The sequence below is a fragment of the Talaromyces amestolkiae genome, assembly GCF_001896365.1.
Source record: "Talaromyces amestolkiae strain CIB chromosome Unknown scaffold16.1, whole genome shotgun sequence".
In the NCBI taxonomy this organism is placed as follows: domain Eukaryota; kingdom Fungi; phylum Ascomycota; class Eurotiomycetes; order Eurotiales; family Trichocomaceae; genus Talaromyces; species Talaromyces amestolkiae.
The window spans coordinates 720,748-736,534 of record NW_024468052.1 but is presented as its reverse complement, the minus strand read 5'-3'; the positions used below and the strand labels follow the sequence as shown (position 1 = coordinate 736,534).

The window sequence follows — 15,787 nt, the reverse complement described above, 5'->3', positions numbered from 1 at the left end:
GTCTCGGAGCCCGGCCAATGGTCTACCATCCCAGTCAATAAAACGCATGCAGCCATGAATGCTTTACAAGCCGCGAGCATGGGCGGGATAAAGACATCTTGAGAGGTCACAAGTGTGTGGACAATGATGATTAATGATTTCGCTTCATGGATTAGTCGCCTGTGTAGGCCACTATCGTAGCCCATGGCCCTACTTGGCGGGAAAGACAAGCAGACTTGACAGGGGGCATGGTCAATTGAAATAGGATGAAGTAGGAGCCAAACCTCATGAGTCACTGGTTCCGTAGTAGGCAGAGCCTCAAGAATTCCCAGAACTGACTGATCAGTATCGTTCGATAACGGGCATTGTCCGCCTTCATTGGCTCGCCTCGATGCTGCTCCGAAATAATCACGTATGAGCTGCCAGTATGCGTTGTACACAATATCAACACTGGATTGTTCGGATGTGGATAGGCTGGCTCTCAACATTGGAGTGCGCTGGGACAATATGCCTAAGGGCCTATCAGATAGTTAGTTTGTAATCGATGTTTAGAAAGAAAGAGAAGCGGTCGTCCCTTTCAATGTCTAAGAGAACAGAGAAAAGCCTCCGACGAGTCTCTGTATTCAATTTACTATCCCGACCAAAATTTCTCCAATCATCATCGGCGACTTCCTCCACCGGTTCCTGACCGTCCTCATCAACTCGATGCCAGCCAAGTTGAATGCATATACGTGTGGCCGTAGACAAAAAGTCCCAAATAAGCCCTCTTTCTGGGTCGGCCAGTTCATAGACAATGAACATGATCAGGATAAATACTGTATAATCGTCTCGTCTCTCTATCAAAGGCTGCGCAAGCTCGCCAGCCCATTCACGGCAGGCCGTACCAAGCGCTCTCCAACTTGGGAGATGATAGCTCTTGTGGGCTGCGGCTATAGCGCAAGCAAGAAGCACTGCGCAACGAGCGTCTTCACTTAGCTGCTTCAAGTCAAATTGGTCGTCTCCGGATTTGAATATTCCTGTTGAATAAGTAGGTTCAATGCATTTAGTGTAGTGTGCGAGAAGTGATCGTACTATGCTTGGTGATACGCTGTTTCTGTCATATTTGACGGCCGTAACTGCTAACCGCTCATGCTCCAACGTACTGCCTGCCGAGGGTGACCCTATTTGTGCTCCCAGCTGCAGTAGTTTTGTGATCGTGACATTTCCAAGTACCACCGGTGGAGATGGTCCCAGGAACAAATACTGATTAGTTCGATAAGGCACGATATAGGTGAACGGGTCAAGATATGATCTCGTTGATGGTGATGATGCAAGTACGGCGCTCTCTGATCTAGTTCAAATGGTGAGCTCTTAGAGTCCGAATAGAGCGTGTATACACACCTCTCGGCATGCGATTGGTGCATGGAAACAAGAGCCGAGAGCTCATCTATTTTGTCGTAGAGACTTTTGATTCGACTTCTGGGTATATTCTCTTTGAGAACTTCATCATAGTACGTGCATAGCTGACTTGACTTGTGACAGTTCAGGCATGATGGAAGGCGAGCGTCGCACTATTTTGTTACATGGTGAGCTATGACTTCGCCAAAGGCTAGCAGTGGCTGGAAGAAATACCTTGGCTCGCCGAGAGCGGCAGCGTGCGCAGGTTTTGAGCATTCTGCAGGGGCCTGCTGGAGAATTGAAGCGATAGAGTCGTGCTAGTCGTAAAGCAGATTGGACGACGCGTTATCTATTGCGTCGGCCTTATCGAAGCCTAGGTATCCACATCAGGGTAATCATGCTTAGGGCTATCCGATGTAGCCCTAAATGTATCCCCCAATTTACCCAAATGAGAATTTCTGTACACCATATCAAATCTTGAACCACCACGCGATTCAGCATAAAAACTGCGAGAAAATCATGTAACTATTTTTTACCCAGAACTTGGTTTCTGGCATGAGTTAGCAACTAATGATTCTACTCAGGCCCCTGAACTAGGAGATACTGCGAGAGCTCCCAGGAAGCAGGGCTCTTGATTCGAAAATGGAATTGAGAGGTTTCGACCAAGTAGCCCTGGGACGATACAACCAGTCGTCCGGGATCCATATCCAAAACTACATGTCCAAACTAAGGACGGATCCGGGGATTCTCCAGTGTTGACCCTCCAAGCCACCTCAGCCAGATCTTCGGCCTCACAACATCAGTAAGAACACTGCGAGGACTGTGGACAGGCTAAGACCCTGCCAGACTGTGGAAAATAAGTGAAAGGCTGGTCATTAGCAGTATGCAGACCCGCGTATTTAGCCTGCGCACTAGCGAATTCTCCGTGGCCAATGAATGCGGATTAGCGAAATATCGTCAAGTCTTACATGGCCGGGGATCTGTGGAGTAATCATGCACCCCGCCGGGACCCCATGGAGTCACAAAGAGGTTTCTGAAAATCTCTTTCAAATTCTGCACATTACCCTCGCCGTGGAGGATGATGTTTTTCGAGGCTTTTTCGAGGCTTTTTCGAGGCGTCACACTCCCACCGAATGGCTGCGAGCTGTCTACACAATGCAGCGTTATCTCTTTCGTGATAGATTTTTACATATTTTCTCTCTTGCAAGAAAAGAGGGCTTTGGATTCATCTGATAACTTCCTCAATCGATTGTAATATCCGCGAATTTCAAATATTTGGGTCACAGCGCTGATCATTGTGGAGTTGGCCCCCTCCGGAGGGCATATATTCGTGATTTAGATGAAGGCTAATCTACTTAATCATCTGGATCTGAGTGATGATAGTAAAGTCCGGCGGGGGAAACTCCTTCAAGTATAAAGAGATTGCAAAACATGGGTTCTGAAACACAATCGCTCAGTCTTGATTCAAGGGATTCAACATATCCAAAAGGAAGGCACGCTCATTGTAAGGATGTTGCGCAAAAACCTATTGACGCTTGCACTTCATTCGGCACTGGCAATGGCCCAGACGTTATCAGGGACTGCCCAGGTCTATCTGAATGTGACCACTGGTCCAACAGAGTATCTGGCTTCTGGCATACTTCTCGGCCTTCCCTTGAATGACACACAAATCCCCGATTCGCTACTGTCAGAGTTCGGATTCAATAAAATTCGGACCGGTGGCTCGCAGCTCCCAGCTCCTTCGCGAGGATGGACTCAAGGAGAGCTCGCGGTGAGTACTTGAGATCAGTGGAATGTCGTTTTATCGGCGCTGACCGAGTTCCTAGGGACGGTATGAATCGCTCAAAGCAGACTGGGACACCTTACAGCGCCATGGAGGAGGAACTTTCCAAATCATGATCCACGATATGTGGGGGACCGATAGCTGGCCTAGCTTGGACGCAACCCCCATGCCCGGTGACAATGGATCGTATGTGGATTTTGACAACTTTTTGGATACCTTGTTTGCACTGCTTATTGAAGATGATATCATCGATAACGTATACTGGGATATGTGGAATGAGGTTGACAATGTGGACTTTTTGAATCGTGGACTCGATAGATGGCTTGAATACTGGGGCCATGCAACCCATAAGATCTGGTGAGTCTGCACCCAGAAGCCCACAACCAGGCACATGCTCACATACACATAAGGAATGAATTTCCAAATGCAAAGGTTACGGGCCCCTCTTACGGTCACCTACCCAACTTTGCTGGCGACACGATAGATTGGTTCACTGAATGGGCTCAGTTCATTCAGCAAAATAAATCGATCCCCGACGCCATGAGCCTACACTTTCTTTATCCAAACGGCGATCTGGAGCTATCTATCACAACCTGGCAAGACATCTTATCGGCTGCGGGCGTCGACTATCAAGGCACGTGGAACGTACAGGAATACGGAAATCCCGATCAACTTTATCCGTCAGGAGCGGCTTGGAACATTGCTCAGCTAGAGCGAATGAATGCCCCTGGACTTCGAGCAAACTGGATGTCGGGCTTCCAGCTTCATGACTATGCAGCCAACCTTCTCAGTAAACCACTATCTGGGGACAGTTACGTTGAGAACGCAACAGGCTATTATCCCGCACGAGAGTTTCCAGTCTATTCATACTATCGACAGAAAATGCAAGGGACTCGGGTACAAACTGTCATGACTAATAATACGTTATCTGATGCCTATGCCGTCATTTGCGATTCAGACAGTACACTACGTGTTCTGTCTGGTACGAGGCCAGCTAATGGAACATGGGAAATACAAATAAACTCGCTCAGCAGTCTTGGTTTGCCCACTTCCGGTTCGGTCCAAACTCGCGTGATCCAATTTAATTCGGCTTCGACTTTGTTCGATTCAGTTGACTCACCAATCGACGAAGGACTGGCCACTTGGTACTATGGAAATGATTATATAGTATGGACTATATTCCAAGACGACCCGGAATTGACCTGGGCTTTCGAAATTTCCTATTAACGGCTATCTCATATGGCAGAATCTTGAAACCAGCTAAATCAGATCCTAGAAGGTCAATCTCGTTTCATTGGCCTAGAGTACTGTAAGTACAGTAGAGCGTTTTGGTTAATGTATGGAGTAAATAAGAGTCATAAGAAGTGTACTGTGCAGATATCATGCTATGTAAGGAACCCTTAGAATACGCATAGATTAAATCGTTGCGTCGCATTAGATTCATAGACTTAATTATGGGCGGACGAACACTCAATTTAGTTCGGAGCGCTCGGAATCCGGCCGGGCTCTTCAAAGACCAAGAAATGACTCTACACTACTCGATCATCACTTTCTAGATTATAGCTTGAAGGTAGGCGGATAGTAGCTGATCACATACGCGGAATACTTTGACTAGCGTGAATGGAATGACTCACCAACTACTACGTATCAATTTGGATGCCTACTTAGGTATATAAGTAGGTATAAAATAGGTTATGAAATTGCAATCTTCTAGAGTGAAGTTTCAGAAACTGTCAAAATATAAGACACAGGCACAAGTGTAAATAAGCCCACGGAGAACCTGTATACATTCAAAAACCATGAATCACGTCGAGCCTTTTGTCTTGGATGACTGGGGTAAGTAGTCTAAAGCATAACGAGTGCATCTGAATGTTTATTAACGACTTGCTAACCCTAGTCCGAAAGTTCAAGGTATGTTTGCGTTCATCTTTCCTGCTTTTTGTAGGGAGTCAAACTGACTTTGAATCACAGCCTCTCGCAAAGTATACACTGCATGGCTAGTTTTGACTTTACTTCCTGATACAAGGACATACACTGACTTCGTGGATAGATACATGCGTCAACCCACTATCCCTCGACGGTCTCTTTACGCTTTCAGCCGAGAGTAAAAAGGCAACTCTCAGTACATCGACCCCAATAAGCTATGGCTCTGTCACTGGCCAGCCCCGACTGCGCGAACAGATCATTGAGTTTTATCAATCTCAGCTTCCTCCAGGGAAGATCACAGATCTGCATGTAGCGATTACTCAGGGTACAATCTCCGCAAACTATCTCGTTCTTGACACTTTCCTCCATCCAGGTGACCACGTCATTGTTCAGTATCCTACTTACCAGCAGCTTTTTTCTGTTCCCCGTCGAGGAGGCGTTGACGTTTCATTATGGAAGTCTGATCCTGAAAACAATTGGGGTCTAGATCCTGAAGAACTAAAACGGCTTGTGGTAAAAGGCAAGACGAAGATGATTGTCATCAACAGCCCTAACAATCCTACCGGGGTGTCAATTCCAGCTGCTGTGTTACGTGAAATCGTCGAAATCGCGGCCGAGAACGATCTTTTGATTCTAGCTGACGAAATTTTTCGTCCGCTGTGTCACGGACAAAATCCCGAAACTGAGCTGCCACCATCAATCACTGCCTGGGCAGGGACTTACAAGAACATCATATCAACCGGATCACTTTCCAAGGGCTTCTCTCTACCTGGTCTACGAATTGGATGGGTTGTATCCCCAAACCCACAGATTATTGACGAGATAAATCTTGCCAGAGACTACGTGACACTCTCCGTTTCTGGCATTGATCAAGAAATCGCCTCTTTTGCCCTTTCACCTGATATCCGCGGAAAGATTCTATCCCGATCAGCAGACATATGTGCCTCAAACCTTGCCCTGCTTACTGAGTTCGTGGAGGAATGGAAGTCGAAAGGCAGATTGAATTGGGTTAAACCCGTTGTGGGAGCATCGGCGTTCGTGCAGGTGTTTGATTCTACGGGACAGCCGGTAGATGACAAGGAGTATTCCGAGAATATGATTCAAGAAACGGGGTTGTTGATCATACCTGGTGGGTACACGTTTGGCAATGGTGAGGTTGGTAGAGGAGGATGGGATTTTAAGGGGTATTTGAGGGTTGGGTTTGTTTGTGAACAGGGGTTGTTCAGGAAGGCATTACGGGTTTGGGGGGAGTATTTGGGGAGGGATTGAGCATGGCTTTCATGGTTCGCTTCTAGTTTGATGTCATAAGGAGTACAATCAATTGCTCAATTCAATCGTTATACTGTCGACCCTGATGTTTCCATTTGTCGTCGGGTCTGTGCTTCAGTCTGGATTCAGGAGAATGTCCCGGAGGAGACCTGGACTCTTGAAGATACACTTAAATTCGCGGAAGCTCTCGCCCAGCGAGATGCCATTGGTGTGATCGATGTCAATTCTAGTGGTGTATATCCGGCTTAGAAAATTGATTCTTTCCCGGGTTTCTAGGTTCCCTTTGCGGTTTCTATTATGAAAACGGTGGGCGACAAGCTTGCTGTTTCAGCAGCCAGTATGTTCGATAAAGTTGTGTGGCCAACGACATCCTCGAGGGAATTAGGCTAGATTGTGTTCTTGTTGGATGGGGTTCCTTTAAGAATCCCAAACTTGTTTAAAAGCTTGCTCAGGAGCTGCAGGTGGGTTTTGCAATGCCCATTAGATCAGGTCGCGAGAGGCTGCATGCACCAGGCCATTGCAAGACGATAATATTTTTCATTGAATTCGTTGTCTCAGCATAAATAAATAGAGCCTCATCCCTTGCTCCGAACTCCACATGTCGTCACTGTGGCTGGCCGATACGATTCGCGTATCACTAGTCAGCCAGGCCATGGATAATCGAGACGATAAATCCAGACTTGTTTGAAATATATTCATTTCTGGTTTGATCAGAATTGTGATCTGATCTATATAAACTGCATTCGTTCGTTATCTTCGTGGTCTCTCGTGCTTCAACTTATTGCTATTTTTCCCGATTTGTAAGAGAGAAAAAAAAAAGCAAAGAGAGTTGGAAAAATAATGAGACAAGTCGTACGCTGACTGTGGTCCTAATTATTTTCTTAATTCATTTCCACACTCTTTTATCCAGATCAATTCGACATCACTCAGCAAGTCACTCAATACTCCCTGTGTTGCAGTTCTTTCTTTTCTTTTGTGGTGCCGCGGCATGGGGGTAAACGCTGCAAAGCGGCTGCTGCACTCTCTGACCAAAACTTCCCCTTTTCACTCTCTCGCTCAGTCTCCGTCCTCGCAACCACGCCTCTCTCTTCGACCCTCCTCTCCACATCTTCCATTAATATCGTCGACTATTTATTTTACTCCTCCTCTCGCCAGACCATTACATAAAAGCTTCTCCAGCGTACGCGTTTTCGGTGCACTCGTTCACCGAGCATTTCCCAACTTTTCATCACCACGGCTTCTCCAGTCCGCCACCAGTCTTCTCATAATTTATCACCGCTGGCGGCGAAAGACAACTATCACTATCTGTCCGACTCAGATTTCCGCGACATACAATTGAGCAATAATACGGCGCAGGGTCCTATCGCCGTACCGCCGCTCCTTCACCATCCCGCAGATACAGCCTACGACTATCCCTCACCGTTCTCCGCCGTCCGTCCGAATAACAACCCCGCCAGAGGCCTTGGTATCCGAGTGAATAAGTCGCCTTCCGGTTTTCGTCTGTGGAATCCGATCAATCACGTTCCACGGGTCACTGTTGGCACAACCCGCCGTGGACTAGCCTCCGAGGAGGCCATTGGTTTCGCAGCACCGGAACGTGACGCATATCCTCTACTTTCAATACCAGCACCTCACCCTCAGCGTGTCAGTGCGTCTCCGACTAGTCTCGCCGTTGAGCATAGTATCGGTGAGGCCGAAACTGGTCGCACAAGCATCGCGCTGCCCAGCAGTCGTCGGCGTAGCCAGCAGTTCGAGCCAGAGGAAGTTCAAGATATGCCGACAGAAGAGAATGCTACGAATCGGAGTCACATCCGACCGGATGACGGTATAGTGCATCCTCCTCGTCATGCACCGTCGAATAACTCGTTACGGGCTTCGACGTTCGCTTCGTATCCGTCCAATGGAGGCAATAATACTACTAGCGCAGAACCGGACTCCGAAGAAATAGCTTGGGGCCCTGCACATCCATGTTTTCCACACATGAACCCGCATGTCCCGTTACAATCAGAGGAGTTCACAACAACTCGAATCATTCGCATTCGTCGCGACTGGATGGTCAAGGGCGATCTTGCCCCGACGTTTTCGAACCTATATCCCGAGATTTTAGACCCTATACTACCCGAACAAGAATTTCGTCGGATAATCGCCAAGGTCAATGGCGAATTAGTGAAAGCATTTGACCCATTTTCTCTGCGGAACTGGTTTGATTCTGCGATGGGCTTGATGACTGGATGGATATGGGATGGGCTGGGTTTTGCCGGTATCAAGACACATCTACGCAATGTAGAGGATTGGCTGGAGAAATGGAATCGTGAAGTTGGATCGAAAGACGGTGTGCGTATTTGGAGTCTTCGACGGACAGCTTATATGACATTGGATATTCAAATACCCGATCCGAAAGTTGGTCTTGTCAATCCTGAAGATTCCTCTATACCTGGAACGAGACCGCATACTGGATTTGATGCGGAGACTCCAACGGCGCCCGCTCCGTCTCATCTGCGGTGATTCTGGTGACTTGCATTTTCTTGAGCGTTTTGGTGATGTATCGACGGACTATGATACCAAGCTTGTTTTTTTGTGATACCAGCGATGATTTGACTGTTACTATAATCGTCCCCTGCGCATGTTCCGCTTCTAATTAGACATAATACCAGCTTTCGCAATGATTGTATGCTATGTGCCCTAATTATAAGTAATAATAGCACTGATCAACGCTGTTGTAGAACTCTGTACGTATGTACACTTACAAATTAATCAAGCGTGTGATAGGCCGAAGAGCTCCCCTATTCTAGGATGACCGGAACCAATCACCATCAGCGCTCTGCAACGCCGCAACGGCAGTCCGAGTCACCCAGACACGACAACATTTATTTACTATTTACCCCTCAAACGATATAACGAGAACTGGAGACCGGCGAGTGAAACCTCACCATGATCTCCGGCATCCTCATATTCAACCAAAAAGGTGAAAACCTCATCTTCCGCGCATTCCGCAACGACTGCCGCCCGCGCCTCGCAGACATCTTCCGCATCCAAGTCATCTCGAATCCGCAAGTGCGCTCGCCCATCCTGACGCTGGGGTCGACGACGTTCAGCCATGTGAAACATGAGAACATATACCTGGTCGTGGTGACCAAGAGTAATGCAAATGCGGCGCTCGTGTTTGAGTTTCTTTACCGGTTTATTGTGCTGGGGAAGGGGTATTTTGGCAAGTTTGACGAGGAGGCGGTTAAGAATAATTTTGTGTTGGTTTATGAGTTATTAGACGGTTGTCCTCCTCTCAAAATTCTTTCTGATATATGCTAATCGGTTGACAGAAATCATCGACTTTGGATACCCGCAAAACACAGAAACCGACACACTGAAAATGTACATAACCACCGAAGGCGTCAAATCCGCCATCGCCAACTCCCCCTCGGACTCCAGCAGAATCACAATGCAAGCCACGGGTGCGCTGTCCTGGCGACGCGCAGACATCAAATACCGCAAAAACGAAGCCTTTGTCGACGTAATCGAAGACGTGAATTTGCTCATGTCCGCGACGGGCACGGTACTTCGCGCCGATGTGCACGGGCAAATCATAATGAGAGCGTATCTGTCCGGCACACCTGAATGCAAGTTCGGCCTCAACGATCGTCTGTTGCTAGACGGCGACGACTCCGCTCCCTCGGGCGGCAAAAGCGGTGGAGGACGCACAAAAGCGACCCGCGCAGCAGCAGGCTCCGTCACGCTGGAGGATTGCCAATTCCATCAATGCGTAAAACTGGGCCGCTTCGACGCCGACCGAACCATCTCCTTCGTGCCCCCGGACGGCGAATTCGAACTTATGCGCTACCGTGCCACAGAAAACATCAACCTCCCCTTCAAAGTGCACCCGATCGTACGCGAAATCGGCACTACAAAAGTCGAATACAGCGTTGCCATCAAGGCCAACTACGGCGCAAAATTGTTTGCCAGCAACGTCGTAATCCGCATCCCGACGCCCCTCAACACAGCCAAGATTACCGAACGCACGACGCAGGGAAAAGCCAAATACGAGCCAGAGCAAAACAATATTGTGTGGAAGATTGCGCGGTTTACGGGGCAGAGTGAGTATGTGCTTACGGCGGAGGCGACGTTGACGAGTATGACGCATCAAAAGGCGTGGAGTCGGCCGCCGCTGAGTCTGTCGTTTAATCTGTTGATGTTTACGAGTAGTGGGCTCCTGGTGCGGTATTTGAAGGTGTTTGAGAAGGGGAATTATAGTAGTGTCAAGTGGGTGCGGTATATGACGAGGGCGGGGAGTTATGAGATCCGGTACGTCCTTCCAATTCCTTAAAGCTATTTATGCTTTGCTTTACTTTGCTATGCTAATTGCTAATTCGGTATACAGATTCTAGTCTTCATCTATATAGCTTCGTCCTCCTTTCTTCATGCTTACAAGCATCATGGCGTTCTGTCCGGTGCATTCAATGCTGTATGTCCATATTAACATACCCATCATTATCAATCGAACTATCTCGAACCACGAGCGTATCCACTACTATGTAGTAGTTAGTAGTCAGATGACAGTCTATCAATACATCGTAGCGTAAAATGCAGAGCGAACTAGCAAGAAAACAGCCAGTGCTCATTCCGGCCGTTATCCGATTTCTACTATGTACGTAGTAGACAGTCGAGACTAGCTTAAAGCTACGTAACCCTGAAACTCGCCGATATGACAGATAGATAGCACGTGGGGTGCCTGAGGCTTGAGCACGTCCTTCTCGGACGAACTCCAAACAGAACTCAATCGACGATCTGTGCCCCTGACTGCCGCCCATACTACTATATCTACTATACGCACATATGCATGCAGGACACTACACACAATGCATGTCCACATGGTACAAGACAAAGTACTCCATGGACACTTAGAGGTAAAATGCCATACATAATACTAGCACGATACACGGCAATTAATACAGTGTCAAATCCAACGGTTTAATTAAATTGAATTGCGCTATCCACGACTACGAGACTAGTCTAGGGACCGGACGGCACGGCTCGCGCTGACAACGGCTCGGCGGTCTGCGCTTGGATGGAATACAGGACAATCGATAGACTGATAGTAGAGATAATGCCATTAAGAATGAAATTTTCAAACAATTGTTGAATAAAGAAATAAAAGAATAAAGAGAAAGAAATGTATGTATATCAAACAAATGAAAAGAAACAAAAAAATAAAACCTCTTTCTTCCAAACACCGTTTCCCGGGGTATCTTTCCATTTAAACAAAGAAATAGTAGTAGCCTTGCCCATTCTTGACATCAATGATAATGATGTCAGAAAACTCCATATGAATGCGTGATAATAAATGAATATAAACGAAACAGACCAAAACAGTCAAGTCGTGCTGGTAGAAATGACGAGCAACTTATGGCTGAAAACACCCGTCTAGTCGACCACGAACAAACTGCCCTGACCCTCGCCGAAGACCAATGTTGCCTTCTCCGAGAAGCGCTTGCCAGCGCTTGCCGACGCTGGCGTCATCTTTGCCAATGCGACGAGCGCATTCTTGCCAGTCGCGTTTGGTCAGTCGGAATTTCTCGAGGACCATTTCGACTAGCTGTTCGTCTTCTTCGGCTGTCCAGTCTGTTTTATCGTTGTCGGTGTTTGCGGTAGTGTTGGTGTCGGTGTCTTCGATTTCTATTGACGGGATGATGATCTGTGGAAGTGCTTCTGGGTTGGATTCTTGTTTAGGCGGGTTGTTTAATGTTTCGAAATCGGCTATACCCAATCCCAAAGGCATGTGATAGGGGAAATGTCGCATGCGCTTTGGGGTTGTGTATCCATCGCGCTGTCGTCGAACGCCGGGCATTTCATGTTCGCTTTCCCCATCTTCGTAGACACTGCGACTGCGCTTGCGAATGCGAGGCGGCGCGGTTGGCGTCTTTGCTCTGCTGACTGTAGGTGTGGTGGCTCGTGAGGGACTGGATCTGGATGCGCTAGATCTAGGTGTGTTGATCTTTGGTGTGGTCTTGCGCGATCGTGTCTTGGGCTTGGTCTTGATCTCTTGATGAAACGGGCTGGCGAGGCGCACGGATCGAGGGGGAGTCGACGGAGTAGGGCCAGGAGAGACGTTCAGTAGACTTTGCAGTTTGCGACTGACACCGAGTAGACTACCGCTGATGCCGTCGCTCGAAGGTGGCGGCGTTGGCGACAGGCCGCGATAGTGCGGCTGGCTCAGGAACTTCCTGGTGTCGCAGGAGAGGGCGGATTGCATCAACATGTTGTGTGGGATGTTGTATAAGAATGTTGTAAAGTTGTATGAAGTTGCGGACTGAGTGATCGTAGGAAATGGGGTGTTCGTTGGGATTGACTGGCAAACGGCGCAACCCGCGGCCCTCAGATACGGAGGCTGGGAGCAAGCCGAATGCGCCAGGCGGATCGCGCGGTGAAGAGGTGACGAAATCGATAATAATTATCGAGAGAAACGGCTGATGGACAGAGAGCGATCAGGCCAAAATATCTGCGACAGGATGCGACGGTGTGGTTGTGGCGGCAGACGAGTTGCAAGTCGAAGAGAGCGTGGTGTGCAGGAAGAGAGACAGCGAGCGGGTGGTGTTAATTTTTCTCGGGGGGAAGGAACGAGGGCAGGCGGCAGGCACAGGGTAGAAAAGGGAAACGGAAAAGGGAAGGAAGCACCCCAGGCCCCCAGTGGGGCCGTGTTCTGTCTGTCCTCTTCCCTCTTGCCTCTGCTTCCCTTCCCTTCGTCTAATTTAGGCTCCTCTGTTCTTCTGTCTGACCCCGTTTGACGTGCTAGTCACCCCTCTGACAGGTCTGTTCCCACGCAAGGTCAGTTCTTTCTACCCTACGGAGGATCACTGCCATACACGTTCTGATGCTAAGTTTGCCCCAAGAAGAGGCATGACAAAGCTGAAGGCGCCGACCTTTGAATTTCTGCTATTCTGTCAGACTGAAATAGCAACCGCTTCTTTGTATGTCTCATCTCCATTGTGATATCATATCGCCGTTGACTTTAGCCCGGCAATGACTCTTATCCGTATCTCTCTATCGCTCTAGTCGGCCTCGTTTCATCACGCAGATCCGCATCTCTTCCGAGCCGTCAAGGAGTGGATCAACATGGATAGCAATAATCGGCCAGCCCTTGTCGTCACCGAGGCAAGCCACGAAAGATACCACTTCTTAGTCTTAGTCTATACTACGAACTGTATACGCAGTAGTTTGTAGACGTATATCGATGTAGTCTATGCCCACGAGAGCCGGCAAGCAAGGATGGTCCGTCCATCGTGCCTCTGCAAGGCACAATCTATGTATTCTCCGGTTTCCCCTAGCAACTATCCTGATTGATCTACTGACTCTGAAGTGTGAATCCCTCGTTCTGTCGTTTACTCCGAACTGCAAGTAATAAAATTTCCTAAGGGCGTGGGTGGGTTGCAATCAATTTTCCTAATTTCCTACTTGCTACTCCATCATGCCTTGCGTCACTCACCACCGTGATCAGAGAGAGGGTCTAACGATGATCGTACATACACTTAGCATCTACTATAGTATATCATCTTCTCTGTGATTGGCATATCAGCATCTTCATCAATTGAGTACAATAGAACGACATACGTAGTTGGCTCAACGCCGAACCCGAAAATTTTGCTTAATTTGACTGAGACGCGTTTTTACGCGACGCGTTGTGGCGAAACAGGCGCGTTGGCCAATCATGTTGCTCCAATTACGTGTTGGCCTGAGCACCAAGGCACGAAGGCACCCAGGCACTATTGCCTCTTGGGGAAAGTCAATTCTGGTCGGCTGATCCCATCCTGCTCTAATCTACCATCAGATGATCTATTTTGATTGATCGAAATGTATATTCTGGTTGCACGTGTTGATCGGGTTGAGCAATCGGCCGTTTCTGGGGTGGCCCCCTCCTCCCTTCGAGCAGGGTTTGAGTAGTGGTAGTATGCGCCTTTATTGTCGTGCTCCTATCGCTCCTTGCAGAGCTTCAAGGCGAAAGGGAATCAGGAGGAAGAAGTGCTCTCTTGATGGTACAAGTCGTTGTGAACTGAGGGAAATATAGACTCTGACATCATGGTCCAACTAGCCGCCTGCTAGCACCGTAGCACAGACAGGACAAGGATTAAGGACATGAAACAATCATCAGTCTCGATGAGAATATGACATGGCTCTATCTTATCGGCCCATCTAGAGCAGCGGACTAGTCGGTAGTGCGGCTTTATAAGCTGATGATACGAATGAAGTCATACTTCGTTAAAAGGATTACTGGTTGGTCACATCACCAGCTGTATTGTCGGTTACTTCCCATCTGTGATTTGTATGGGTGAGGTCATGGGCACGATCCATGGGCTGCCTGAACGGCCTTGGGAAATTAAAAGAGTTAACCTATAGCCATGCTTCTTTCCCAGGAGAAAAAGGCTCGACGCAGGGAACAGTTCCCCAACTAGTGACCAGACCCAAACTTTCAGCAAAGCCCAGATGATCTTGTTTGGGGGTACACCACGTAAATTCATACGCCGCCAGTCTCGACAGGGGCCAGAATATCCAGGAACAAGATTTTCACCAGGGATAGTCCTGAGTCAACCGACCATCTTGTAGAATCAGCCCTAGTCGAATGATGTCATCTCACAAGCGTTTCCAATAGTGCTTCTAGTATAGCCCTACCTGGATCTCACTACCCCAGGTACCGCGGCCTGGTCCAAGTTCCTGATAAGACTTTGTTCCATTGTTCCAGGACTGGGTTAGGGCTTGGTCAATTGAGCCCTTTCTATTGGGTTCGTGATCGTCTAGGGTTATTGCCTATTTGGGAAAGCTTCTTTGCGACGTCAAATTCGACTATCCCTATATTCAAGAAAACGAAAGAGAAAAAAAGACTCTGTAAAATGTACATAGTCAGATGGCAAGCATAGTACGTCGTGGCTGGTACTCGACTGGCAATCAAATCATTTGACGACGTCGTTATAACCCACATACCAGAAGGTGGCTGTCATATTCATAACATGTGTATAGTGCAGCGCAGAATACATCCTGCATGCGCTTCGTAAGTACAATGCTATATGCACTGCAGACTCCCTCGAGGTAGAAACTTCCATGTAAGCAGGACACAGCAGCAGCAAAGAAACCCTCCGACTCGTCGAACTAGTCTCTACCCTGGCAACAATCAAGGGCAACCCACCAGATACAAAAATGACTGGTTGACAGTCCCAATAATAGCAGCAAGGGACGAATGCGCAAACCAGCCGCATCGGAGAATCTTATCTATTGGCACGATGCAGATTACTGTAGATCGAACCTGTGGGTCTATAGTACGTACATGACTCGGAAAGTAATGCACTCCAGGAAAAGAACAGCCCTATCTAGGAGATTATTCTTTCTTGGTTTAAACCCCAGGTTTTACGGATCCCTTGATACACTGCTATACGTAGATCTAGGGCTTGCGTCAACGGAAACGTTCCGAGTTTG

The 15,787-nt window shown here is 48.0% G+C and overlaps 3 protein-coding genes across 3 annotated transcripts; 2 read left to right on the top strand and 1 right to left on the bottom strand.

Annotated features, from left to right (window-relative positions):
• Positions 1-2,866: 2,866 nt before the first annotated feature.
• On the top strand, positions 2,867-8,839 carry BHQ10_007779 (uncharacterized protein; the record flags this gene model as incomplete). The annotated part of the gene is made up of 6 exons (XM_040880511.1): positions 2,867-3,127; positions 3,183-3,496; positions 3,550-3,929; positions 5,190-6,220; positions 6,464-6,542; positions 7,653-8,839. 6 exons carry the CDS (start codon positions 2,867-2,869, stop codon positions 8,837-8,839), a joined length of 3,252 nt encoding a protein of 1,083 aa, XP_040736282.1.
• Positions 8,840-9,265: 426 nt separating this feature from the next.
• Positions 9,266-10,713, top strand: BHQ10_007778 (uncharacterized protein; the record flags this gene model as incomplete). Its single annotated transcript, XM_040880510.1, has 3 exons — positions 9,266-9,602; positions 9,652-10,630; positions 10,707-10,713. 3 exons carry the CDS (start codon positions 9,266-9,268, stop codon positions 10,711-10,713), a joined length of 1,323 nt encoding a protein of 440 aa, XP_040736281.1.
• A 1,016-nt stretch (positions 10,714-11,729) lies between these two features.
• On the bottom strand, positions 11,730-12,584 carry BHQ10_007777 (uncharacterized protein; the record flags this gene model as incomplete). The annotated part of the gene is made up of 1 exon (XM_040880509.1): positions 11,730-12,584. The coding sequence occupies one exon, from the start codon at positions 12,582-12,584 to the stop codon at positions 11,730-11,732; it is 855 nt and encodes a 284-aa protein (XP_040736280.1).
• Between the last annotated feature and the right edge of the window lie 3,203 nt (positions 12,585-15,787).